The sequence below is a fragment of the Callithrix jacchus genome, chromosome 8 (genome assembly GCF_049354715.1).
Source record: "Callithrix jacchus isolate 240 chromosome 8, calJac240_pri, whole genome shotgun sequence".
Taxonomy (NCBI): domain Eukaryota; kingdom Metazoa; phylum Chordata; class Mammalia; order Primates; family Cebidae; genus Callithrix; species Callithrix jacchus.
The window spans coordinates 99133290-99159149 of record NC_133509.1 but is presented as its reverse complement, the minus strand read 5'-3'; the positions used below and the strand labels follow the sequence as shown (position 1 = coordinate 99159149).

At 40.3% G+C, this 25860-nt stretch overlaps 1 protein-coding gene across 6 annotated transcripts; it reads left to right on the top strand.

The window, feature by feature from the left end:
* The first annotated feature begins 100 nt into the window (after positions 1-100).
* On the top strand, positions 101-25656 carry ZBTB25 (zinc finger and BTB domain containing 25). Of its 6 annotated transcripts, none has more exons than XM_035260713.3 (4): positions 101-246; positions 13537-13682; positions 15138-15317; positions 19795-25656. In XM_035260713.3, exons 3-4 carry the CDS (start codon positions 15145-15147, stop codon positions 20927-20929), a joined length of 1308 nt encoding a protein of 435 aa, XP_035116604.1. In that variant the 5' UTR covers positions 101-246; positions 13537-13682; positions 15138-15144; the 3' UTR covers positions 20930-25656. The 6 variants fall into 6 exon arrangements, with proteins under 6 accessions (XP_035116604.1, XP_002754050.1, XP_035116606.1 ...); XM_035260715.3 differs by lacking the exon at positions 101-246 and adding an exon at positions 249-349; XM_035260714.3 differs by lacking the exon at positions 101-246 and adding an exon at positions 249-11520.
* Positions 25657-25860: the final 204 nt, after the last annotated feature.

The window sequence follows — 25860 nt, the reverse complement described above, 5'->3', positions numbered from 1 at the left end:
CTCTGGCGGGCGGGAGGGCGCGCACGTATGCACGCACGCACGCACGCACAGCCTGGCCCCAGCGCCCCTAGTTCCCCTGTAACCAGGCACGCGGTCACGTGAGGCTATCGCGGGCTGCTGGCGCGGGAAGCCGCGCGAGAGCGGCCCGCGGGGGTGCGTGAGCCGGTGCAATCGCTTGCCGTGCGTGGCGTGGGAGCCCGCCCCTCCTGCACGGAGGCGTCGGCCTGCCGCCGCGGCGGCGTCTGGGTAAGCGACGCGGCCCAGCCCCTGTGGGCTGCCCTGGGTTCAGTCCCTCCCGCCGCGAGCCGCCCAGGGCGGCGGCCTGCAGCCTCACCGGTCGCGGACAGATGCAAGTAGCTGGGGAGAGGGGTGTTTTTGGTCCGATTGAGATGTCAGGCAGGGCACAGGAGGAAAATAGCACCGCAAGTGAGCGTAGGGCCGACGATGCCCAGAGCCACCCTTCGCTGCTCCTAGGAGCAGCCGCCCGGGCCTGATTCTGGGTGGCGCACGGGGTGCTGCGAAGGCGCGGAGCCGTCCCCGCTATGGGTCCGGGTGCGACCCCCAGCAGGAACCCCCAATAGGCCTGCGCCGTCTCCCGGCTGGTGCCGACCCCTCTTACGAGTGGGCGACTTTCCAGATGCTGCGAGGACCCTGCGGCTACTGTTACCACTCCCAGCTTGTGATTACCTAGTTTCTAGGGCAAGAAGACTCTCCGCCCCGGCCCTCATAATTGATTTCTTTTTTATCTTCAAATTATGTTTGTCTCGTTTTAAGCAGATGCAGTTTTTCTTTTTGAAACTTGCTCCATCTTATCATAGCCTTCTCTGGCACTCATTATTTGGAGTAATCAGGTGTTATCAGTTGCGGAGGCAGCGCATAAGGCAACCTAGTACCTGGAACCTGATAGCACCTAGCACGTTTCCACAGTTAGCGCCTGGATCTCCCTAAGGGATTAAATGTAGCATTCTTTCTCTTGAGACTCAAGTCCTTATGACAGAGCTGTTGATTCTCTCACAAGATTCTGTCGAGTGGGTAAAGTACACTTTGGTATCTCAAATTTTAGAGCCGAGAGGTGGTGCCTTATAAAATCTGTTTCATTCCTCTCGTTTTACAGAGAAGACACCAGGCCTGAAGAGCATGATGTAGCTGGAGCTAGCTACACTTCTCAATAGCTAGACTCCAAGACTCCAGACACCTTGGTGATTGCACTCTCCACCATGCCAGGACTGCAGTGCCAGTTTAACCCACTCACCTGTAGAGAGTGTATCTGCCGGAGGTCATTATACTTGGGTTGATTCAGGTCATGGAGAAATCAGGCATGGCCACTGTGATGGCTCTGGAATAGTGGGGTTGATAGTATTTCTAGGTGAGGTAGGCCGCTTATGGTGTATTTTTGGAGCTAAAAGCCTGCAGGCACCCCCCCTCCTCAAAATTTCATTGCTATTCTCTGCAAGAATAATGATGATCATTTACAGTCTTGGTTGCTTCCTTATGTTAAGGCATCAAAGTCTTCTTTAACAATCTGGATATATTTTAGTTAAGGATAAATCATGAATCCATGATCGGACATCAGCTTCTTAATAAGAAACTGATGGGATAGAACAGGGACTAGATTAGTTCTGAGAGCTGGGAATCAGTGAAATACCAAGGTACGGTCGGGAAGAAAGCAGAGAGGGACCGCATAACCTGTTAACACCATTTTTGTCCAGTCTTCCTGGAATGTCTTATTTGCATGTAGTAGAGATGGATTCTGCCCAAGTTGGGCCGCCGTTTACTGAGTAGTTGCAGTGGGCCAAGTCTCATACTAGCCGCTTTCATAGATGAACTTTGTATCTTTACCAAAAAGGAGATGGTACTGTCTTCATGTTACTAGCCTGAAGAAACAGGCTTATTACCTGGCTGTGGTGATGTAGTCATTTGCAGTAGAATTTAAGATCACTTATCTCTCAAGTCCAATCAGTGCTCTTTTGCATTATGCCTTGCTCCTGCTTCAGCCGGGAAGGGAATGAGAATCGCCTGTGGCTGATTTATTGGCGCCTGTGGTTGCCCAGAGAGGCCAAGCAGGACTTTCAGCTGCCCTCTATGCCTTACAAAGTGGAGCTGTGAGCTTCCACCCTATCTCCTGAGGGGAATGTGAAGGAGCCAGGCTGTCTAGCGGGGGGTGGGTGGGGTGGGGGGGGCAAGTGCCTTGGCCGTAAAATATTCTGGCCAGGGCTGTGCTGGGAAGTGTTGCATAATGCCCTCCCCAACACTGAACCAAAGTGCTTTATTTACTACCGTCCGTAGCTGGTGCCTGACCAACTTGTCCATTTTAGCAATAACAGGGTAGAAAAGACTTGAGGGTTTTATATGATTGCAGGTTTTTTCCTTGTTCTAAAAAAGCAGTGCAGGTGCTCTTATCTTGATAAATTATAGTGCTTCTTTCTACACCACTTCCTGTGCGCCTTTTCTGCATATTTATTCCAAATAGCATGTGAACTTCAGTCTTTTAAGAAGAGAAAGCTAAGAAAATACTCCTTCAGTTTATTAGCGTAAGCTATGGAGACAGCCCTGGCTTTTTATCTCCACTTTATATCGTTTGCTAAATGTGTGTCCTAAGCCTAGGATTTTTCCTTATTTGTAAAATAAGTACATTTGTAAAATGGAAATGAAAACAATACATGAGTCATCACAGTGAAGATTGAAAGAGATAATATATATAGAGCACTTAGCACAAGGCCTTGCATATAGTATTTATTCATTATAATAATAGGTTTTGAAAATAATATATTATATTAGAATAATATCATAGTAGTATCCCTAAGAAAGGAAAAATTTTGCTACTTGAACCTGCTTAGGGATAGAGGAGGAAGAAGAAAGTGTGAAGCAAACATCAGTTTCAGGATTGTTGAGTAAATTTATTTATACTTTTTTTTTTTTTTTTTCCCTTTCTGAGATAGAGTCTACCTCTGTCACCCAGGCTGGAGTGCAGTGATGTGATCTCGGCTCACTGTAGCCTCCGCCTCCTGTGTTCAAGCTGTTCTCCAGCCTCAGCCTCCCGAGTAGCTGGGATTATAGGCGCCTGCCACCACACCTGGCTACTTTTTGTATTTTTAGTAGAGAGGGGGTTTCACCAAGTTGGCCAGGCTGGTCTTGAACACCTGACCTCAAGTGATCCACCCTCCTTGGCCTCCCAAAGTGCTGGGATTACAGGCATTTATTTACATTTCTGCTTTCCCTTTGCAGAAATTCCCCAGGAATTTTCTTTCCCTTCCTTTTTTTTTTTTTTTTTTTTTTGCCTTAGTTGGAGAAAAAGTTCTTAGAGTATTAAGTCAGTTATTTTTCTAATTCATTTCTTCTCTGTTTACAAATCAGTCATGTGTGAATGTTTTGTTCCTTCTGAAAAACTGCAGGCACTTTAAGCAAAGGGTTTTATTAGCCCACTTGAGTAATGTGTTCATGGGAGTATAGTTCGGTTGCAAAAATATACTGGTTTACCTGTATCCAGAAGTTTTAGCCACTCTTTACTGTATTCTAGGTCTGTACTAGCATTGTCATTTTCCAGCTTTTTCCTGTCCTTTGAGTACCTTATTTTTTCTTTCAGAAAAATTGGTCTGTCTGTAATGGACTAAGAAGAATCTTTTTCCTGTCCTTTGAGTACCTTATTTTTTCTTCCAGAAAAAATTGGTCTGTCTTTAATGGACTAAGAAGAATCTTTTCCATTTTTTCTCAGAGTTCTGATTTTTTTTTAAAGGTCTGTTAACAATTTGCACTTACTGTTGTTAGTATGCTTATGTGCTTAGCTCTATCAGGCATCCTACAGTGTAATGTTGGTTAGATGGGAGTTAGAGATGCTTGGAGGTTGGCTATGTCTGTCAACAGGCAGGAGGCCCCAAACATTTCTGGGTCCCATTAAAGGTTTCTAGAGCACAACTACTCTTCCTGTTTCATCTACCATGTCAACTTCATACCCTCTTCGCTGATATTCTCAGTAGATCTTAATGAGCAGATGTCTGGAATTACAGCAGATTTTACCTGACACCGTATTTTCAGATTTGGAATTTCTCTATCATTTTTAGATGTTTTGAAATCTAATCTAGTTGTAATGGAGTAAGAGAGTAAATATTTCTTTTTCCTAAATACTATTTGAAAGGAAGTCTGAAAATAGTATATTCCTCCACCTCGACTCCCATGCCCATCCTGCCAGTTTAAGAGCACTTTTGTTTCTTAATCTGGCCAATATTTTAGTTTAAAGTTAGAATTATAGTTGTTGATATTTGTTCATTTAATGTAGCCAGCATAATTTCCACACTTTGAACACTCTTATGAAATTGCTTATTTATAGAGACTAGTATAAAGTTGTTCTATCTTACTTAGTTTGAACTAATGCAGAGTTACTACAATCTAGGAAGTAAAGAAGGTTTTTATAGTCTCTTAAATATCAATGTAATTGTAGTGTGTCAAATACTCTCTTGAGTTTCCTTGGTCCCCTGTTCTGAGGCAGTGATTCTTAACTGAGGTGTCACGTTAGAATCACCTGGGAAGCTTTTTTAAAAAAGAATCTCTGGGCCAGGCGAAGTGGCTCACGTCTGTAATCCCAGCACTTTGGGAGGCCAAGGCTGGAGGATCATGAGGTCACAAGGTCGAGACCATCCTGGCCAACGTGGTGAAACCCCCCTGGCCAACATGGTGAAACCCCATCTCTCCTAAAAAATACAAAAAGTTAGCTGGGCATGGTGGCACGCACCTGTAGTACCAACTACTTGGTAGGCTGAGGCAGGGGAATCACTTGAACCTGGGAGGTGGAGGTTGCAGTGAGCCAAGATCATGCCACTGCACTCCAGCCTGGTGACAGAGCAAGACTCCATCTCAACAACAAGAAAAAGATCCTGTGCCTCACCCCTAGCAATTCTCTTTGGGCTAAGTCCGGGCTGGGACCCAGAGGTCAATATAGTTCTGCATAGAAGGTTTACAGTGTAGTCAGCAGTAAGAGCCTCGATTTCAGGATAAAATGATTTCTACAAACATTCTTTCATTCTCTGGGTAATTAAATGTCACACCTCTACAGTCATGTGAAAGTTCCATTAAAAAGTTAGTCGCTATATAAAGTCTTTTATCATATGGCACTTGGAATATTTTGCTTTTGCCTTTGTATTTATAGCCATGAGTAAGTAGCTCAAAAAAACTGTCCATATTCCTCTGCCAACTTTCTTGACTCCTTGTCTGAATGATAATTCGTCATAAGGTCTCAGTGGTAAGCATTGACAGAAAAAATATCTAAGACTGTTTTCCTCCAGAAACAGTTGTCTTGCTCTTTTTGTTCCTTTTTTATTAAGGATTCTTACCGCCTGAGAGAATGAAGAGCTGTGCAGTCCAGGATATCAGGCTGGCTACCATAGATCTGAGAATCCAGTCTAGTACAATAGATTTTTCTAAATAAATAAAAATCAAAGATATATATTGAATATCAAGCTAACTTTAAACATAGATACTAGTATAAAGTTGTTCCATCTTAGTTTGAAGTAATCCAGAGTTACCACAAACTAAGAGAAGGTAAAGAAGGTTTTTGTAATCTCTTACATATTAATGCTAAATCTTATGATAATGTATCACTTTGATAACAGATAAAACATTCAAAAATGTAACAATCTTACATTTTGATTCTAGTATTTATAATAAAATGATACATTATTTTTCCATAATTTCTCTCACATCTTGAAATTCTTGCCAGGTGCGGTGGCTCAGGCCTGTAATCCCAGCACTTTGGGAGTCTGAGGTGGGTAGATCACGAGGTCAGGAGATTGAGACCATCCAGGCTAATACCGTGAAACCACATCTCTACTAAAAATACAGAAAATTAGCTGGGCATGGTAGCATGAGCCTATACTCCCAGCTACTCGTGAGGCTGAGGTAGGAGAATGGCTTAAACCCAGGATGGGGAGGTTGTGGTGACACAAGATTGAGCCATTGCATTCCAGCCTGGGCAACAAGAGTGAAACTCCATCTCAAAAAAAAAAAAATTGTGTAGGACAGTAGTTCTCAAAGTGTGGTCCAAGGATCCACTGAAGGTTTCATGGGTCAATAAGGATCTCCCTTATATGAGACCAGATTCTCAATATACTTGAACCAAAACAACATGTAACAACAGATTGAATGCAGAATCAGATAAGAGAGTCCAGCTGTATCCGTTAAAGCCAGATATTAAAGAGGATTGCAAAATGTAAATTAATACCACTCTTCTCACTTATTTTTGAAAAAAAAATTTTAGGAAAAAATATGTTAATGTGTAATGGGTTTATTGCTATTTTAAATATTTTTAAATTTAATTTTGAATAAGGTAAATATTGATAAATATAATCTATATAAACAGCTCTTAACAATCTGCAATACTTTTTTTGTTGTTTTGTTTTTTGAAACAGAGTCTCTGTCACCAGGCTGGAGTGCAGTGGCACCATCTTAGCTCACTACAGCCTCGACCTCCTGGGTTCAAGTGATTCTCCTGCCTCGGCCTCCTGAGAAGCTGGGATTGCAGGCACGTGCCACCACGCCCAGCTAATTTTTTTATTTTTAGTAGAGATGAGTCTCACCATGTTGGTTAGGTTGGTGTCGATCTCTTGACCTCGTGATCTGCCCACCTTGGCCTCCCAAAGTTTTAGGATTACAGGGGTGAGCCACCGCACCTGGCCCACAATCTGTAATACTTTTTAAAGAGTATAAGTGGATCTTGAGACCACAGCTTTTTAGAACGGCTGATAAACAGTAATGGTTGAGTAGGGCCGTTCTGCCTACGGAGTAGCCATGCTTTTATTCCTTTACTTTTTTTTTTTTTCTAAGACATGGGGTCTCACTATGTTGCCCTGGAGTGCAGTGGCTATTCACAGGTGTGATGCCACTACTGATCAGCACGGGAGTTTTGACCTGCTCTGTTTCCGACCTGGGCTGGTTCACCCATCCTTAGGCAACCTGGTGGTCCCCCGCTCCCGGGAGGTCACCATATTGATGCCAAACTTAGCGCGGACACCCTACAGACATAGCGCACTACAGCCCAGAACTCCTGGGCTCAAGCGATCCTCCAGCCCCAGCCTCAGGAGTAGCTGGAACTACAGGCACGGGCCACCGCGCTCGGCTGTTCCTTTACTTTTGTACTAAACTTGCATTCACTTACAAAAAAAAGGTGGGAGGAAGAGGTAATGGTTGAATAGCTGCTATCAGGACAATTTCCTGTAGATAACAATAAACTTGATAAAAGTTTTTTGTTTTTGAAGCGGAGTTTTGCTCTTGTTGCCCAGGCTGAAGTGCAATGGCACAATCTTGGCTCACTGCAACATCCGCCTCCCAGGTGCAAATGATTCTCCTGCCTCAGCCTCCCTTATAGCTGGGATTACAGGTATCCGCCATGACGCCCAGCTAATTTTGTATTTTTAGTAGAGTCAGGGTTTCTCCATGTTGGTTAGGCTGGTCTCAAACTCCCAACCTCAGGTGATATGCCCGCTTTGGCCTCCCAAAGTGCTGGTATTACAGGCATGAGCCACTGTGCCCCAGCCAATAAAAGTTTTTAAAATTACTAGATGGCATTTGAGAATTACAGAAACTAGATTGAGGTCTGCGCTTGGAAGAGGAGAACAGCAATGAGTAAACTTCCATTTTTATGGCTTTTAGACTGGCATAAGGTCCCAGTTGGTGATATGAGGAGGTTGCTACAACTCTAGTAACAACCTACAATCTTTCTTGAAAAGGGCACAGAGCTCACAGTGATAATGCAGCTGGAAAGTGAGGAGGGAAATCCTAAAAAGAATGTTGGAGTAGCAGAACCCCCAACAATGTTTATAAACTCTGCTTAAATTTCTTGCAAACCCCTAAACTTTACATGTGTGGAACAGCCTCCAAACAGCACACTTAGGCTAAAGGAGCAGAGATTGCAGCTGCTGTCCACCATAGGGGAGGCAGAACTTGGAGTTTAAGTCCAGCTGAGGTGATTGTCTTCAAAAACAAAAACAGTGACACTCTTTGGAGGAATATTACAGAATCTAGAGGCAATTATATTAATCACAATATCTAGGCTATAATCCAGAAACTATCACCCTAATCAATGGAGACTAACCCCACAATGAACTGAAGGTTGGATTTAGCAGAGAAGATTTAAAGCAGCTATTATGACTATCCTCAAGGATGTTAAGCAAAATAAGGTTGTATTTGTGAACAAATAGGACATCTCAGCAGAGAACTAGAAACTAAAGAATGAAATGAAAATTTTACATCTGAAAATACAATATCTGAAACAAAAAATATTGAACAGGTTTAACAGATCAGATATGACAGATAAGTTGTTGAATTTGAGTATAGATTAATAGAAATCTAATCCAAAGTAGAGAAATTATTATATATAAAAGTTCTCTGTAAACTTCAGTGCTCAATGTAAGTTTCAGAGTTTATTACTCCAAGTGTCTTTTATATGTAAAGGGAAGAGGTGCATTTGGGTCTTCTTTTGATGTACAGCTCCCTTAATATCCTGTCCTGTCCTGTCCTGTCTGGGTCTAGGCTTTATGCCTTGCTGCTTTTTCTTCTTTTCCTTTTTTTTTTTTTGGAGATGGAGTCTTGCTCTGTCACGCAGGCTGGAGTGCAGTGGATCTCAGCTAACTGCAACCTCTGCCTCCTGGGTTCAAGTGATTCTTTTACCTCAACCTCCCAAGTAGCTGGGATGACAAACATGAGCCACTACACCTGGCTAACTTTTATAATTTGGGTAGAGACAGGGTCTCACCACGTTGTCCAGGCTGGTCTCAAACTCTTGGCCTCAAGTGGTCCCCTTGCCTCATCCTCCCAAAGTGCTGGGATTACAGGCATTGGCCACTCGCTTGGCCTAGCCTCTGGTTTCTAATATCTCCTGTAGTCAGATATTTTGCCCTTGCTGCTTTCCTGTACTGTTGTCAGAGGTCACCAAGAATCTTTTGGTCAGTACACTCGATATGTTTGTAATAGGCCTCACCCCCATGTCTCTCTTCAGTATTTTGCACCATTGCCACCTCTTTTCTGCAAGGTCATTGTCTTTTCTCACTGAAGATGTTTTTTATTTCTCCTCTTCTGTCTTATTGTGTCTTTTCTGTTTTCCAAAGATTCATTCTTAGCTTTTTCCCTCTTATTTCATTCTACTTTTTAGTCGACTTTATATATTATTTTCTACTTGGTTACTTCAGCCTTGTCATTTCAGAGGCCTCTTCTCCCTCTCTGGCTCTGCTCTCTCTCGAGCCCAGTCCTGCTTCTTCTCTCTGCTGATCACTAAACATTTCTACTTAGATATCCTGGGGTAGACACCTGGAGCTCAGACTGTCTGAAGTGAAACCTCGCTGTTGCTTTTTTCTTTTTGAGGTGGGGTCTCTCAAAACCTCTTATCAAGCCAGTTTCTATACTTCTCTGGTGTTCTGGGACTTTGCTTTTATATCAACACCTAGCACGTGGCAGTTACTCTGAAAATGCTATCTGAAGGAATAGATGAATTCTTCCAGTTACCCAAGCTGGAATTCTGAGACTCCCCTTTGATTTAATCTCTATGGTGACCACATCCAATCTGTTGCCAAGTCTTGTCAGTTTTGTGTCTAATGTATCTCTTGTATTCCTTCCTTCTTTCCCATTGCAATTACTTTGATATCCTAGTAGGCTCCTAGACAGTCTTTTCTTTCTCCTTGCCTTTTCCCTTGCTAATATTTTTTATGTGTTGCTATTAGAGCAGTCTTGACTCATGCCTAATGATGGTGATGATGATAATGCCCAGTATTTATTAAACACTTACTATGGGCCCCACTATCTAAGTGCATTGTATCATTCCATTCAAATAACTTAGAAGGTAGATACTGTCGATCTATATTTTATAAGTGAAACGGAGACCCAGAGAGTTAAGTGTCTTGCTAAGATCATGCAGCTAGTAAATGGCAGAGCTAGAATTTTAAGCTGTCTGATTTTAGTTCAGGCTTTAACTACCATGCTGTTCTCCCTCCCACATAGTAATGTAACTGATCACGCTGTTCTTACTCAAGCATCTTACAGAGTTATATCAAACACCCCACTAGTTTTTAGTCTTATATTCAGTATCCTTTGTGAACTGACTCCATCTCATTATTTCTGTTACCTTGTTTTTTTTTCTATGCCAAACTGAATCTATTATCTAAATATGTATACCCTTCCCAGTCATTTTATTCATTTTATTTTTTCTACCTGTTTATCTCCCTCTCATATCATGCTTTGTAACTGCTCTGTGGCACTAAATGCATTTCTTTCTCTTTCTTTCTTTCTTTCTTTTTATTTTTTATTTTTGAGACAGATTTCGCTCTTGCTGCCCAGACTGGAATGCAATGGTGCAAACTTGGCTCACTGCAATCTCCACCTCTTGAATTCAAGCAGTTCTCCTGCCTAACCTCCTGAGTAGCTGGGATTACAGGCATGCACCACCACACCCGGCTAATTCTGTATTTTTAGTAGAGACCGGGTTTCTCCATGTTGGTCAGGCTGGTCTCAAATTCCTGACCTCAGGTGATCTGCCCACCTCAGCCTCCCAAAGTGCTGGGATTACAGGTGTGAGCCACCACACCAGCCTTATTTCATATTATAATTATAGTTTGATGTTTTATCTTTCCTTTGAGCCTGTAATCTTGAGGGCGGCGTCTAATTTTTTTCTGTCTCCATGCCTTGTACAATGCATGCTTTTACATGTTTAAATTTCTCTTCAAAAATATCTGTTGAATAAGTGAAAAATTTAACTGTTACCCATAGACCATTAACCGTAAGATTGCTGTATTGATGGCTTATTAGTGTGCTATGTCTCATTTCCCTATGGTTCAGTAGTTCATTAAACTACATAATAGGAAGAACTGGTGAAAATGTTTGTGATCTGAGGGTTTGGTTTTTTTTTTTTTGAGACAATTTCTAAGGCTAGTTTAAGATACTTCAGTTTGAACCATTTTATTGATTCTAAGACATTTTTTCACATGCTGAAATTGTCAATATAAATTTTTATTTTGTTAGGCCAGGCGTGGTAGTTCATGCCTGTAATCCCAGCACTTTGGGAGGCTGAGGCAGGTGGATCACCCAAGGTCAGGTGTTCAAGACCAGTCTGGCCAACCAACATGGTGAAACCCCATCTCTACTAAAAATACAAAAATTAGCCGAACGTGGTGGCTTGTTCCTGTAATCCCAGCTACTTGGGAAGGTGAGGCAGGAGGATCACTTGAACCCAGGAAGCAGAGGTTGCAATGAGTTGAGATTATACCACTGCACTCCAGCCTGGGCCACAGAGCAAGATTCCTTCTCAAAAAAAAATTTTTTTTTAATTTTGTTTTTTAAATCTCCCTGTAAATTCATGGTGTTGTAGAATCAGGGAAATTTGTGAGTACAAATAAGGAGTGACTTGGTTAAATGGCCTCTTGGAACAATATTCATAATTTGGATTTTTGTTTGTATTCTAAGAGGATAGGCTCAAGTTTCTGTAGCTTCTGTCATCTTATTTTATATTGCATTGCTGCTGCAAGGCTTTTAAAAATGAGATAAGAGGTAAGAGTTTTGCTATTTTTTTAATTGGGGGAGGAATGAGGAAACTATTAGGTTTAAGTGGGAATTACTAGCAATGCATCAATGTAGAGTTAAAAGGATCAAGTTGCAGGATTTCTAAAGTATAATATTATTTATGTAAAATTTAAAAACGTGCTACCTTGCCGGGCGCGGTGGCTCAAGCCTGTAATCCCAGCACTTTGGGAGGCCGAGGCGGGTGGATCACAAGGTCAAGAGATCGAGACCATCCTGGTCAACAAAGTGAAACCCCGTCTCTACTAAAAATACAAAAAATTAGCTGGGCACGGTGGCGCGTGCCTGTAATCCCAGCTACTCAGGAGGCTGAGGCAGGAGAATTGCCTGAACCCAGGAGGCGGAGGTTGCAGTAAGCCGAGATCGTGCCATTGCACTCCAGCCTGGGTAACAAGAGCGAAACTCCGTCTCAAAAAAAAAAAAAAAAAAAATGCTACCTTGTTAAAGGCTACATATTTATTCAGAAAGAATGTGGTTACGTAAAAGAGAGTCATAAACACTGTATTCAGGATCATGGTTGCTTTTGGAAGCAAGGTGTGTAGAGGGATAGTATGAGGGAGAGATGCCAAGAGGCTTTGTATTGTTTATGTTCTGGGCTGAGTAGTAGATGGGTGGGTGGGTCTTTGTTACATTGTTCTCTATAACTCCTTTTCTATCTGAAATATTTTATAATTTTGTAAAATGAGGGGGAAAGGATACAGGTGAGTATTTGTATTAAATGTCATTTTAAAAGTTTATGGTTTTAAGTTCAAACCACAGTTTCCCACTCACCCTTGACTCTCCTTACTTTCCCTACCAAAAGTGACCATTTTGCTGGTTTCTTTTAACCTTTCCAGAGATGTGTACATAAACAAGAATATGTATAAATTCTTCTCCCACCTTTAAAAACTGAAATAAATGCTCCTTTCCTTTTACGTAAATAGTTGTCTTCTTTATATAGTTTTACACTATTCCTTTTTAGCTTAATAATATAACTTGTAGGCCGGGCATGGTGACTCACGCCTGTAATCCCAGCAGGTAGATCACCTGAGATCAGGAATTTGAGACCAGCCTGGCCAACATGGTGAAACCCTGTCTCTACTAAAAATACAAAAATTAGCTGGGCGTGGTGGCAGATGCCTGTAATCCCAGCTCCTTGGAAGGCTGAGGCAGAAGAGTCGCTTGAACCTGGGAGGCAGAGGTTGCAGTGATCTGAGATCGAGCCATTGCATTCCAGCCTGGACAACAAGAACACAACTCTGTCTCAATAATAATAATAATAAAATTTGGGGGCCGGGCGCGGTGGCTCAAGCCTATAATCCCAGCACTTTGGGAGGCCGAGGTGGGTGGATCACGAGGTCAAGAGATCGAGACCATCCTGGTCAACATGGTGAAACCCCGTCTCTACTACAAATACAAAAAATTAGCTGGGCATGGTGGCACATGTCTGTAATCCCAGTTACTCAGGAGGCTGAGGCAGGAGAATTGCTTGAACCCAGGAGGCGGAGGTTGCGGTGAGCCGAGATCGTGCCATTGCACTCCAGCCTGGGTAACAAGAGCAAAACTCCATCTCAAATAAATAAATAAATAAAATAAAATAAAATTTGGAGATTATTCCATATCGTACATTAAATACGTAGTTTTAACAGATTCTGGGTTTTTTTTTTGTTTATTTTTTTTTTGAGACAGGGTCTCACTTTGCCTCCCAGGCTGAGGTACGGTGGCATGATCATGGCTCACTGTAGCCTCAACCTTCTCAGCTCAGGCTATCCTCCTGCCTCAGCTACCCAAGTACCTAGGACTAAGGCACGCACCACCATTCCTGGCTAATTTTTAACACGCAGAAAGCACTATAAAATGTTAGCTATTTTAATTATATTACTGATCACTTAGCTTTCTGCTGCCCAAGCCACTGCGAATCTCCAGACCGCTAACCCCACGTTCCACCACTGACCTCCAAGACCTTAGTCTGTCTGGCTAGTGTGGAAACCTCATTTTCTTTTTCAGTGTCTGCTCTTTCAAAGGATGTTCTCCTGCCCATCCAGTGATGCCCTTTTTACATCCAGTGATACCTTCTGCCTAAAGTACCAGGGCTCTCTGCACAGCTAGGATAGAGAAGATGATGTACAGTCTCACATCTGCCTAAAACCAGGGTACTTCTGAATGTCTTTGCTGCTTATACTCAGCTTCTTGGTCAGAATTCTATATATTCTTCCTCATATAGGCTTTCCTCCCCCAGTTGTTCCACCTTACCTTCTACTTTCTTTGGGAACCTACATGCTAATATGTGTCTGAATCCAGTTGAGATCAGGGTTTAAATTCTTTCTTTTTCCTTCTTTTCTTTTTTTTTTCCCCCCCTTTCCCTCTTTTTATTGAGACAGTGTCACTGTTGCCCAGGGCTGAGTGCAGTGGTGTGATCACAGCTCACTGCAGCCTCGACCTCCCAGGCTTAAGTGATTCTCCCACTCCAGGCTCCCAAGTAGCTGGGAGTACAGGTGCACACCACCAAATCCAGCTAATTGTTTTATTTTTTGTGGAGACGAGGTTTCATTGTATTGCTCAGGCTGGTCTCGAATGCCTGGGCTCAAGCATCCCTCCAGCCTCATCCTCCCAAAGTGCTCGGATTACTGGCATGAGCTACCACGCCCGGCTTGAGTTCTTTCTCATGAGGCTGCTGGGCCACAAGTTAATTGGGAATGTGGCTTGACATTTATTTTAAGGGTTGCTTAGCTACTGTGATTGATAGGTCGCCCAAACATTTGATGATAATTGGGAGGCCAGTATCCCCTGAGCACCAGAGGATCCCTGAGAGACAGTGACATCTCTGCCCAACCAGGATACCCTGTTATGTTATTAACATTTATAGCTAACATTTGCATAGCAGTTTTCATTACAACATGATTTTCACGTAAGTTACATCATTTAACTCTGAGGCAGGGATCAGTATCTCATTTTCATTTTTCTTAGGAGAAAACAAGATTAGAAACATTGTGTTCACATAAATGGAAAAGGACAAGTCTGTCTTCATGTGTCGCTCATACCAAGCTATCTTCTTACCAGATAAAAAAAGATTATATTGTATGGTTTAGCAGAGTTATGTCAGTTGTCATAATGGAGGAATTTAGTGTTAGCCATGTCTGCAGTGAAATTAAAAGCATTGAAAACTTGAGTAATTTCATTTATATTTAGGTCTCCTTACTACTCTGTCAGTTTGTGTGAACTATATACAATTTTGTATTAATAAAAAATATATGTGTAAGCCTGGTGTGGTGGCTCACACCTGTAATCCCAGCACTTTGGGAGGCCGAGGTGGGCTGATCATGAGGTCAGGAGATCCAGACCATTCTGGCCAACATGGTGAAACCCTGTCTCTACTGAAAATACAAAAATTAGCTGGGGCGGGGGGGGTGTGTGCCTATGATCCCAGATACTTGTAAAGCTGAGGCAGAAGAATCGCTTGAACCAGGGAGTTGGAGGTTGCAGTGAGCCGAGATCGCCCCACTGCATACCAGCCTCGCAACAGAGTGAGACTCTGTCTCAAAATATATGTGTGCGTGTGTGTATGTGCGTACATATACCTATATAAATTTATGTTTTCCGTTTTTTAGAAACACAATGGACACTGCCAGCCATAGCCTTGTTCTTCTGCAGCAGCTGAACATGCAGCGAGAATTTGGTTTTTTGTGTGATTGCACAGTTGCAATTGGAGATGTTTACTTCAAGGCTCACAGAGCAGTACTTGCTGCTTTTTCTAACTATTTCAAGATGATATTTATTCACCAAACAAGGTAAGGATGGGTTTTTGTAAGTAAGAATTTTTAACATTGTAATTTATATAAGCTTTATTATAACATCATTTTGGAATCCTTTGTTATGGAGTCACCCTAAGAAGTAAAATTATAATTTTTTATACATCAGTAATTAAACTCAGTGTGTAGGATCCATAGTGGAAAATAATGAAAATAAAAATAGCTGAAATTTATTGAAGGCTTATCCCATACCCAAGCACTAAGTATTTGCCCCATAATGTGAATTCTACTGTTGTCCCTAATTTAGGGAAAAGAAAACTGAGACTGAGTTAAGTAACTTGCCCATCCAGAATTATGTAGCTAATAAGTTAGACTCAGATGCAGTTGTCTGAAGCTATGTCTATGCTTTTAGTCACTAAGTTGTTAATTTTTATTTCATATAACACTTTCTTTATTATTTATTTATTTATTTGAGATGGAGTCTAGCTCTGTTGCCCAGGCTGGAGTGCAGTGGCACGATCTTGGCACATTCCAACCTTGACCATCCGGGTTCAAGCAGTTCTGCCTCAGCCTCCCGAGTAGCTGGGACTATAGGTGTGTGCCACCACACGTGACTAAATTTTGTATTTTTTATAGAGACTGGGTTTCTCTATGTTGGCCAGGCTGATCTCTAACTCCTGACCTCAGGTGATCTGCTTGCCTCGGCCTTCTGAATTGCTGGGATTACAGGCATGAGCCACCACACCCGGCCTCATATAACACTTTTGTAGCAAAGTTTCAGTATCATAATTCTCCCCGTCATATGGTCAGTATTACAGTTCAAGGGTCATTTGTTTCAAATATTTTTTCAAAATTATTTTGCTTTTTCAAATTTAGGTTACTTCAATGTATTAGGTAGGGAGGGAGGGAAAGTGGTATTCAGATTCGAACCTTTCGGTAGAGTAGTTTTAGTCCATCCTAGAATGAAAGTGACAGAACACTATATTTTTTTAAAGAAACTTACTTGAAATACTTAGGAGTCCAGCCTCAGTTATACATTTTAATTGTTATTCATTCAAATATTTATTGAATAGGTTATTCAATATGTCAGGCACTGTGCTATGCCTCAGTGTACTAATCCACTCTCGTGTTACTATAAGGACATACTTGAAACTGGGATTTTGTTTGTTTATTTGTTTGTTTGTTTGAGACTGAATTTCACTCCATCACCCAGGCTGGAGTGCAATGGCATGATTTCGGCTCATTGCACCCTCCAACTCCTGGGTTCAAGTGATTCTCATGCCTCAGCCTCCCAAATAGCTGGGATTACAGGTATGCACCACCACATCCAGCCAATTTTTGTATTTTTAGTAGAGACGGAGTTTCACCATGTTGCCCAGGCTGGTTTTGAACTCCTGGCCTCAGGTGATCCACCTGCTTCAGCCTCCCAAAGTGCTGGGATTGTAGGCATGAGCCATTGTACCTGCCTCTAGACTGGGTAGTTTATAAAGGAAAAGGATTTAATTGACTCACAATTCCTCAGGGATGGGGAGGTCTCAGGAAACTCATAATCATGGCAGAAAGGGAAGCAACACTTTCTTCTTCAGGTGGCGACGGGAAGGAGAATAAGAGCCAAGTGAAGGGGGAAGCCCCTTATAAAACCATCAGATCTCATGAGAACTTACTCCCTATCATGAAAATAGCATGGGGGAGCCACCCTCATGGTTCACTTACTTCCCATCAGGTCCTTCCCACCACATGAGGGGATTGTGGGAATTACAATTCAAGATGAAATTTGGGTGGTACACAGCCAAACCATATCACCCAGTAACAGGTAAATTATAATCTCTGCCTTTGAGCAATTCATAGTCTGATAGTTAATGCGTGTAAAGCAAATAATTGTGCTATAATTGCCCCTCTTGTGCCTCATTTCCTTATCCATAAAATGCTAGAATTGTATATTCACCCCATGGGTACTAAGAAAATTAAATGGATCAATAATATTAAAATGCTTAGAATAAAGTTTTACACTGTTAGCTACTTTTGCTATTAAGAATACCTTAAGTGTGTCATAGAAGCATATACAAGGTAGAGTAAGGTTTCAGTGGCCCTATTTTGAGAAGGTTGGAACAAGCTTTACAGAGACCCTGGATCCTGAAGAATAAGGAGTTTTTCAGATGTTGTAGAAGAATGCAAGAATGTGCATCACAGGCAGAGGAAAAAATTGCATGAAAACATATAGAGATAATGTGAACCAGGCCAGCACATTCAGACGACAGAATAGATCAGAATGATTGAAATATGTGGCACAAAGGGGAGAGGAGATTGGAGTGGGGACAAGTAACGGGCAACCGTTTCTGCCAAATGAAGGAGTTTCTTATCTGACCTACGTGTCAATTGTAGAATTGTAGATTACCTTCACTGTATTAGAAATGCCACCTTCAGATCAGTCTCCTGAGAGCTGTAAGTTGGTTCAGCTCTCAATGCACCTGTTGTGTGCCAGGCACAATGCTAAACTGAACCCAGGTTACAGAAAGGTAGGCCTGCTATGTGGTATCTCTGTATAGAGCAACAAAAAATCATGTTATTAGAACTCTGAACTGATATTTTTAAAAACCATGCTACAAACCATGTAAGTGGGTAGGTTAGAACTAAGAGTGGAACCCAATAGAAGTCTTGAGATCTCAGGACCAAAGCAATGGATTGCCAGCGTACTGCCACCCAGGGCAATCTGATGCTCTCACATAAACTTCTGCTTCAGGGAAGGTAAGTCCGTTCACTGATTACATTGTTCCTTGATAGCAACATTTCCTTCAGGTTGTCTCTATTCTAATTTTGCAGGAATGTGTCTGATTTCACATACTTATTTCCATCTATTTCCTGAATTATAGATTCACATGTAAAAATTGAGTTTGGATTATTTTTAAGCTTTTCAAAATTATACCTGTATTCATTTGTGATATATTTATTTATTTTTATTTTTAATTATTTGAGACAGGGTCTGGCTCTGTTGTCCAGGCTGGAGTGCAGTGACACAGTCCTGGCTCACTGCAACCTCTGCAGTGACTCAAGTATTCCTTCCACCTCAGCCTCCCGAGGAGCTGGGACAATAGGTGCATGTCACCACGCCTGGCTAATTTTTTGTTTGTTTGTTACAAACGCTATGTTGCCCAGGCTGATCTTGAACTCCTGAACTCAAGTGATCCACCTGGCTCAGCCTCCCAAAGTGCTGGGATTATAGGCATGAGCTACCATGCCTGGCCCCTCACTTGTGATTTAAAGGACACATATATGAATATATTTTGGAAGCCAAAATAAGATTCGCATAATTTAGAATTTAAGTATTATCAATTTCAATAGGTTTTTTTTTTTTGGAGACAGTCTCTTTCTGTTGCCTAGGCTAGAATGCAGTGGCATGATCTCATCTCACTGCAACCTTCGCCCACAGGTTCAAGCAATTCTCCTGCCTCAACCTCCTTAGTAGCTAGGACTACAGGCATGCACCACCACACCTGGCTAATTTTTTGTAGTTCTAGTAGAGACAGGGTTTCACCATGTTGGCCAGGCTCATCTTGAACTACTGACCTCAGATTATCTGCCTGCCTCGGCCTCCCAAAGTTCTGGGATCACAGGACTGAGCTACCATACCTAGCCAATTTCAGTAGATTCTTTCAAAAGTTTTTAAATATTTTTATTGTGGCTATAAATGTGTAAAATTTGCCATTTTAACCATTTTTAATTGTACAATGCAGTAGTGGTAATCATATTCACAATATTGTACAACCATTACCACTGTCTATTTTCAAAACTTTTTCATCACCCGAAACAGAAACTTTGTACCCATTAAGCAGTAACTCCCCATCTCATCCTCTCAATCTCCAGAAACCACTAATCTACTATCTCTATGAATTTGCCTATTCTAGATATTTTATACAATATTCGTCCTTTTGTGTCTGGCTTATTTTACTTTCATAATATTTTGGGGGTTCTCCATGTTGTAGCAGATATTAGAATAATATTCCATTGTATGTATAAGCCATCTTATATTTATCCACTCATTTTTGGTGGACACTAGGTTCTTGCTACCTTCGGCTACTATGAGTAATGTTGCAGTGAACATTGGCGTACAGGTGTCTGTTTGAGTCCCTGTTTTTAGTTCTTTTGATTGTTTACTTGATAGACTATTAAATTCCTTAAGAGGGTACCTATTTTATTCATCAGTTTTCTACCCTTGGCCTCTAGTATAGTAAATATCACTTAGGAGTCACGCGATTAACATTGAACTAATCAGAATATATGTCTGTGTTTCCTAACTTTTAAGCAATAGATGGAATACATGAAGACTTTTTGCTAGGCCATAAAATGGGTATAAAATGAGTTTAAGCCTTTGTTGCCATATTTATTAAGATTTATTAAGATTGCTAAGTTCTAACTTCTTAGGAAGAAATTGCTTTAGTCTCAGACTATACTGTTAACTAAAAGGCCAGTCGACTAGCTTGTGTTTCATTTTGTGTGGGTCTGTTTTTTTTTTTAACAGTGAATGCATAAAAATACAACCAACTGACATCCAACCTGACATATTCAGCTATTTGTTGCACATTATGTACACGGGGAAAGGGCCAAAACAGATTGTGGATCATAGTCGTTTGGAGGAAGGGATTCGATTTCTTCATGCCGACTACCTTTCTCACATTGCAACTGAAATGAATCAAGTGTTCTCACCAGAGACTGTGCAGTCCTCAAATTTATATGGCATTCAGATCTCAACAACCCAAAAAACAGTGGTCAAACAAGGACTGGAGGTCAAAGAAGCTCCTTCTAGTAACAGTGGAAACAGAGCTGCTGTCCAGGGTGACCACCCCCAGTTGCAGCTGTCTCTTGCTATTGGTCTGGATGATGGCACTGCAGACCAGCAGAGGGCCCATCCTGCCACCCAGGCCCTGGAGGAGCACCAGAAGCCCCCAGTTTCCATCAAGCAGGAGAGATGTGACCCAGAATCTGTGATGTCCCAGAGCCACCCCTCACCCTCATTAGAGGTGACAGGCCCCACTTTTACTGAAACAAGTATCAAAATACACTTATGCCATTACTGTGGGGAACGTTTTGATTCCCGTAGTAACCTAAGGCAACATCTCCATACACATGTATCTGGATCCCTGCCATTTGGTGTCCCTGCTTCCATTCTGGAAAGTAATGACCTCGGTGAAGTGCATCCCCTTAATGAAAACAGCGAGGCTCTTGAATGCCGCAGGCTCAGCTCCTTCATTGTTAAGGAGAATGAACAGCAGCCTGACCACTCCAACCGGGGTACCACAGAGCCTTTGCAGATCAGTCAAGTATCTTTGATCTCCAAAGACACAGAGCCAGTAGAATTAAACTGTAATTTTTCTTTTTCAAGGAAAAGAAAAATCAGCTGTTCCATCTGTGGTCATAAATTCCCTCGAAAGAGCCAATTGTTGGAACACATGTATACACACAAAGGTAAATCTTACAGATATAACCGATGCCAAAGGTTTGGTAATGCACTCGCCCAGAGATTTCAGCCACATTGTGACAACTGGTCTGATGTCTCCCTGAAAAGTTCTCGCTTGTCACAAGAACACTTAGGCTTGCCTTGTGCCTTAGAGTCGGAGCTTACACAAGAAAATGTGGATACTATCCTAGTTGAGTAGCAGCTTCTCTTTCAGAATTGTTAGACCAATTCTGAAAAAAAAAGTTGCATGGCATTTTTTATTCATAATTTATTTTCCCCTCAGTTCCATTGACTTTTTTTCTTCACAGTTTATCCATAGTTTTAAGGTTGTATATATTAGGTTCTTCTCATAAGACTTAATATGTGGCTATTAAAATGTAACCTTCAGTTAGTACTATGAACTTTTCACAAATGAAATCACAATTTAGAAATCAGTGTGGAAATATTAAAACTTTAAATAGGTATTTATAGAATTTCCAAGTTTAGTCATAGAATCAGTAAAATCAAATTGAATATAAAGTAAATGAAATCTGTTCTAAAGCATATTCTGAACTATCACTTTTGCTTACATTTCACATGAATTCATTACTACAAGGATTATTTTTAAATACTTTCTTTCATATAGGAAATTAATAGTTATTTTAATGCATAACTATATGTTATACATATATTATGATGTATAAACATTCATTTTAAGAGATACCAAATCATGAGTAGTTTTATTTTTTACTACTAGCTCCACAACATCTTACCTACATGGCTTCTCTTTACTTTTTAACATTGAGTATACCTCATTTTTAGTAAAAAATATTTCGGTTAAAAGGGAGAAGAGTCAGAAAGACATTAAAAAATCTTTAAGAAATAATAAGATATATACACATAGAAAAATAAACATGCAGAGACAGAGACTCAGCTAGAACTGCATTCACTAAAACCCCAGGGTTGTTACCTTGGTCTAGAGTGTTTTCTTAGACACCTTAAAAAGACCAGAGGTTTACATGAGTTGAAAGAGAAAGATGATAAAATACAAATCATCTTTCTACTCTCAGTGTAAGCGGACTTTTTGGGCTACCTGGGTTGATATTAATTTTCTAAAAATCACTTGAAAAAGTAATTTTTCAGTGGCACAGTTTTTACTTTTTTCTGATCCATGAAATCAGCAAAGTAGATAGATTCAATATTCTATAACTACATTTAAAATCCATAATGGTAGCTTTCCCTCTATAAATTAACTTAACTCTCTTTTATAATGGTGACACTTACAAAGCTAAAACCCCAGGAAAATTAAAGTTGATGGAATAAATTACAGATTCTCCTGCTCTGTGCACCTGGGAAATAGCTGGTTAAGCTTCGCCACAAACAATAGATCTGAAATGTATAAATTTCAAATACTGCATAGTCAAGGATAATAAAACAGACTTATTTTTGCCCTCTTGTTAAATTCTAAGCTTCACAGGCATTTGAATGCATCTAAAAAAAAATCGTTTGTGAGCCTTAGAATTTAACCACAAAAAAAACTCTTGAGCTCCCTCCAGATTGAACACTTCCAAGGACATTTCCTGACACATTCAGCAGCATCAGTGTTCAACCAAGAGGGAGCACAAAGAATAATCCAGCTAATTCTAAGGACACAAAGGTTTTCTCTAGGTAAACAGTAGTTCAGGTAAATTATAAAGTGATAAATTTTTCTTGAAAACTGAATGAAGAAAACTACTGGGCATTATGTAAGGCAGTTGAGTTTCTGCCTTAGACAAGTGAGTAAAGGCGCATATGGTCAAGACTGATGTGTGTTGAGAGCAAATCTAACTGTTGATATGGTTAATTGTATTGGGAGTAATTAAAATAAATGTATTGTTCTTTGAGGTCAGAACTTTAATCTTAAACTTTTTTCTACCAATTCACTTAAGCAACTATTCAGATTTGTACTGCCCTCAAAGATGTCATCTCATTGGAAGAATACAAATATTAATATGGATTTTATGTATTTTAGGCTAGTTAGGACCTATTTCCTAGCCTTCTTCAATTAAAATTTTATTCTTATTAAGATAATTTTTCTCCTCTATATTCTTCCCTATTTGTCCACTCATTATTCTTTGACACAGGAAATACTTGTATAGCTAAAAATCGGAGGTAGAGTTGTATGTGGATGGTGAGATAAGACAGTGCTTTAGGGCAGAGTTTGGAGAAATGATAAGAGTTTGCTGGCAGCTGATTGGCCGTGATAGACAACACTGAATTAAAACAGAAATATATCTGTTGAGAGTTCAGAAAATAGGGGTTAACTGTATTTCTATTCTTATACTTCCTTTTAATATTAGAAATTCAAAGCAAATGTTCTGTCCTTGGTCCTTATAACATTCATTCTGTTTAGGAAATGGGAAAATATCAACTTCATTTTATAGAAAAAAAATCCCAAAACCCGAATTCCAGAGATGCAATGAATAGTGGTGTGGGACTGACCCCAGTTTTGCTGTGGTTGTTTTCATTTATTCTGCGGGCTTTTTTTTTTTTTTTTTTTTTTTTTTTTTTTTTTTGAGACGGAGTCTCGCTCTGTTGCTCAGGCTAGAGTGTAGTGGCACAGTCTGGGCTCACTGAGGCATTTTTTAAAGTAACTGTCATATGCCTAACACTGTGCCCTATTAGCTTTTAAAGACATGATTGCTTACTGAGAAACCTTCCTTTGTATTTTAAAAGTTCTTCCAGCTAAAACCTTTGTTCTTGACTACATCTCCACAAACTGGAGCTATACTATTAGCTGGCATCCTAATAATATAGTGCAGTTTGCATAATGATTACCAAGCTTGAAACTGGAAATGCCATATGTACTTTCGTCTCTGTATCAGGCAGGTACTAAACAGATATTTTCCCCTTGAGTCAGCTTAAAAATTTTTTCTTCTTTTGAAATCTCTCACACAGTTGTTTTCTGGAAAAAAATAGAGACTGTTTCAGTATTTGTTCTTATTAGTATATCATTAGAACTCAGCACAGTCTGCCTTACACGAAAACCAAAATTTTTTTATTTATAACTCTTCAGATTGTTAATTCTTGCTCTTCCTGATTTCCCATCTGTAAAGTGAGTGTAAGCAATACCTACCTCACAGGGGTGTTGTGAGGATTTATATTAAATGTGTTCTCTCAGTATTATTGATTAAAACCAACCATATAAGCTACATTTATTCTGGAGCTAGACCTATTAACTTTAATATTTCAGCCTATAAATTCTAAAACATCTTAGAAGCAATAATGTACTATCTAATATTCAATAACTAATTGACAAAACTCTTACTGTTATTTTTTACAAATAACTCCAGAAACAATAGTGTTGCTAGAATTCCTGTTCTACTGTGATTTCATCATCACCGTTTCTCTTTGGCCTTCATTAAGGAGGATATTAGTTCTTTGGCATTATTGGGAATAAAACTTCATCAATTTCAGCTTTATCGAAAGTTCCTCCCAAATATATTGTTTACATAAAGGAAAAGGAACAAAAACAATAAAGAAATATCATTTTTATCTCTTTGATGTAGGTGATCTAAATAGTAGATGAGGACAGGAAATGGGGTGAAGGTAATAACGTAGTATTATTAGAAAAGTTGGCCAGGTGCGGTGGCTCACACCTGTAATCCCAGCACTTTGGGAGGCTGGGGCAGGTGGATCACTTGAGGTCAGTTTGAGACCAGCCTGACAAACATGGTGAAACCCCATTTCTACTAAAAACACAAAAAATTAGCTGGGCGTGGTGGCCCGCGCCTGTAATCCCAGCAATTCGGGAAGCTGAGGCAGGAGAATCGCTTTAACCCGGGAGGCAGAGGTTGCAGTAAGTTGAGATTGCAACATTGTGCTTCAGCCTGGGCAACAGAGCAAGACTCTGTCTCAAGCCATCCTGGTCAACAAGATGAAACCCCATCTCTACTAAAAATACAAAAACTTGGCTGGGCATGGTGGCGTGTGACTGTACTCCCAGCTACTCAAGAGGCTGAGGCAGGAGAATTGCCTGAACCCAGGAGGCAGAGGTTGCGGTGAGCTGAGATCGTGCCATTGCACTCCAGCCTGGGTAACAAGAGCGAAACTCTGTCTAAAAAAAAAAAAAAAAAAAAAAAGACTCTGTCTGGAGGAAAAAAAAAATATTCACTGAAAACTGAAGGAAATACATGTTAATCATGAAAAAAGATAGTCTGAAAAATGTATAATTCCATTAAAGTTTATTTATGTAGGCACATTGTTGATGTTGTGACTCATACTTGATAAGTGTCATTTTTTATAGTAATTGATATAAAAATGGGCCATGCAAAGAATTTTTATAATGTGATTTGTGTCTTTATATGTTTTGAACTACGTGTAGATCTGTGGCACCTAAATTATTAATTTTTAAATTCTTAAGAGTAAAGTCTGTAAATTATTATTTTCTGCTGTACTTCTGTGTTTGTATGGTTGGACCTTTTGAAAACTGGTGAGGTTACACAATTCCAACCCTGGATGTCTTAAATACAAGGAATTACAAACTTTGATTTTTCTCTTGAAGAGCTAGAATTCATTGTGCTTCAGTATGTATCTGTACTGCACTTGATTAATTAGTAAGTATTGCTCTGGTGCAATTGATACTATCTGTCATCAACTCCTCTGTTGTGTGCAAAATAAAGTCATTTAGTCAGAATGGATCAAATATAAACTTACACTTTAAACTTCGATTACAAAAACTTGTTCAATAAAAGCCCACTGAAAAATCTTCAAAGTACATATAACACATAGTAAATACAGGGACCAAAATCAATAATACGTTGTGTGGCTAAACTCTTCTACCTAATGTACTGTGAATTTGCTTCAGAAACATTCTTTTAGAAAGTTGTGTATCCTCTAGTTGGAATGGAAACAATGGATTTCATGTATTTTATCAAGACAAATAAATTAATGTGACTTAATCAAAAACAAGTTTATTAGCTCAGCTTATAGAATGTGTTCTTATTTTACAGCAGTATCTGCCAAATGTTGTGTTCCTAGTGTTGAGGTAAGTAGTGTTTGTACTGGGTAACATTTTGGAGGTGTGATGCAAAAATGCATTCATGGGCCTAATACCAACAATAATCTGTGTTAATAGAAAATTGACATCTTAATCAAATGCTTTCCAACTAC

What these genes read in the sequence shown, in the direction of transcription:
- ZBTB25 (XM_002754004.7), top strand. Translation starts at nt 15,145, where the DNA reads ATGGACACTGCCAGCCATAGCCTTGTTCTTCTGCAGCAGCTGAACATG. An exon ending in ATATTTATTCACCAAACAAG is followed by an intron (nt 15,318 to 19,794) that starts GTAAGGATGGGT and finishes TTTTTTTAACAG; the next exon opens with TGAATGCATAAAAATACAAC.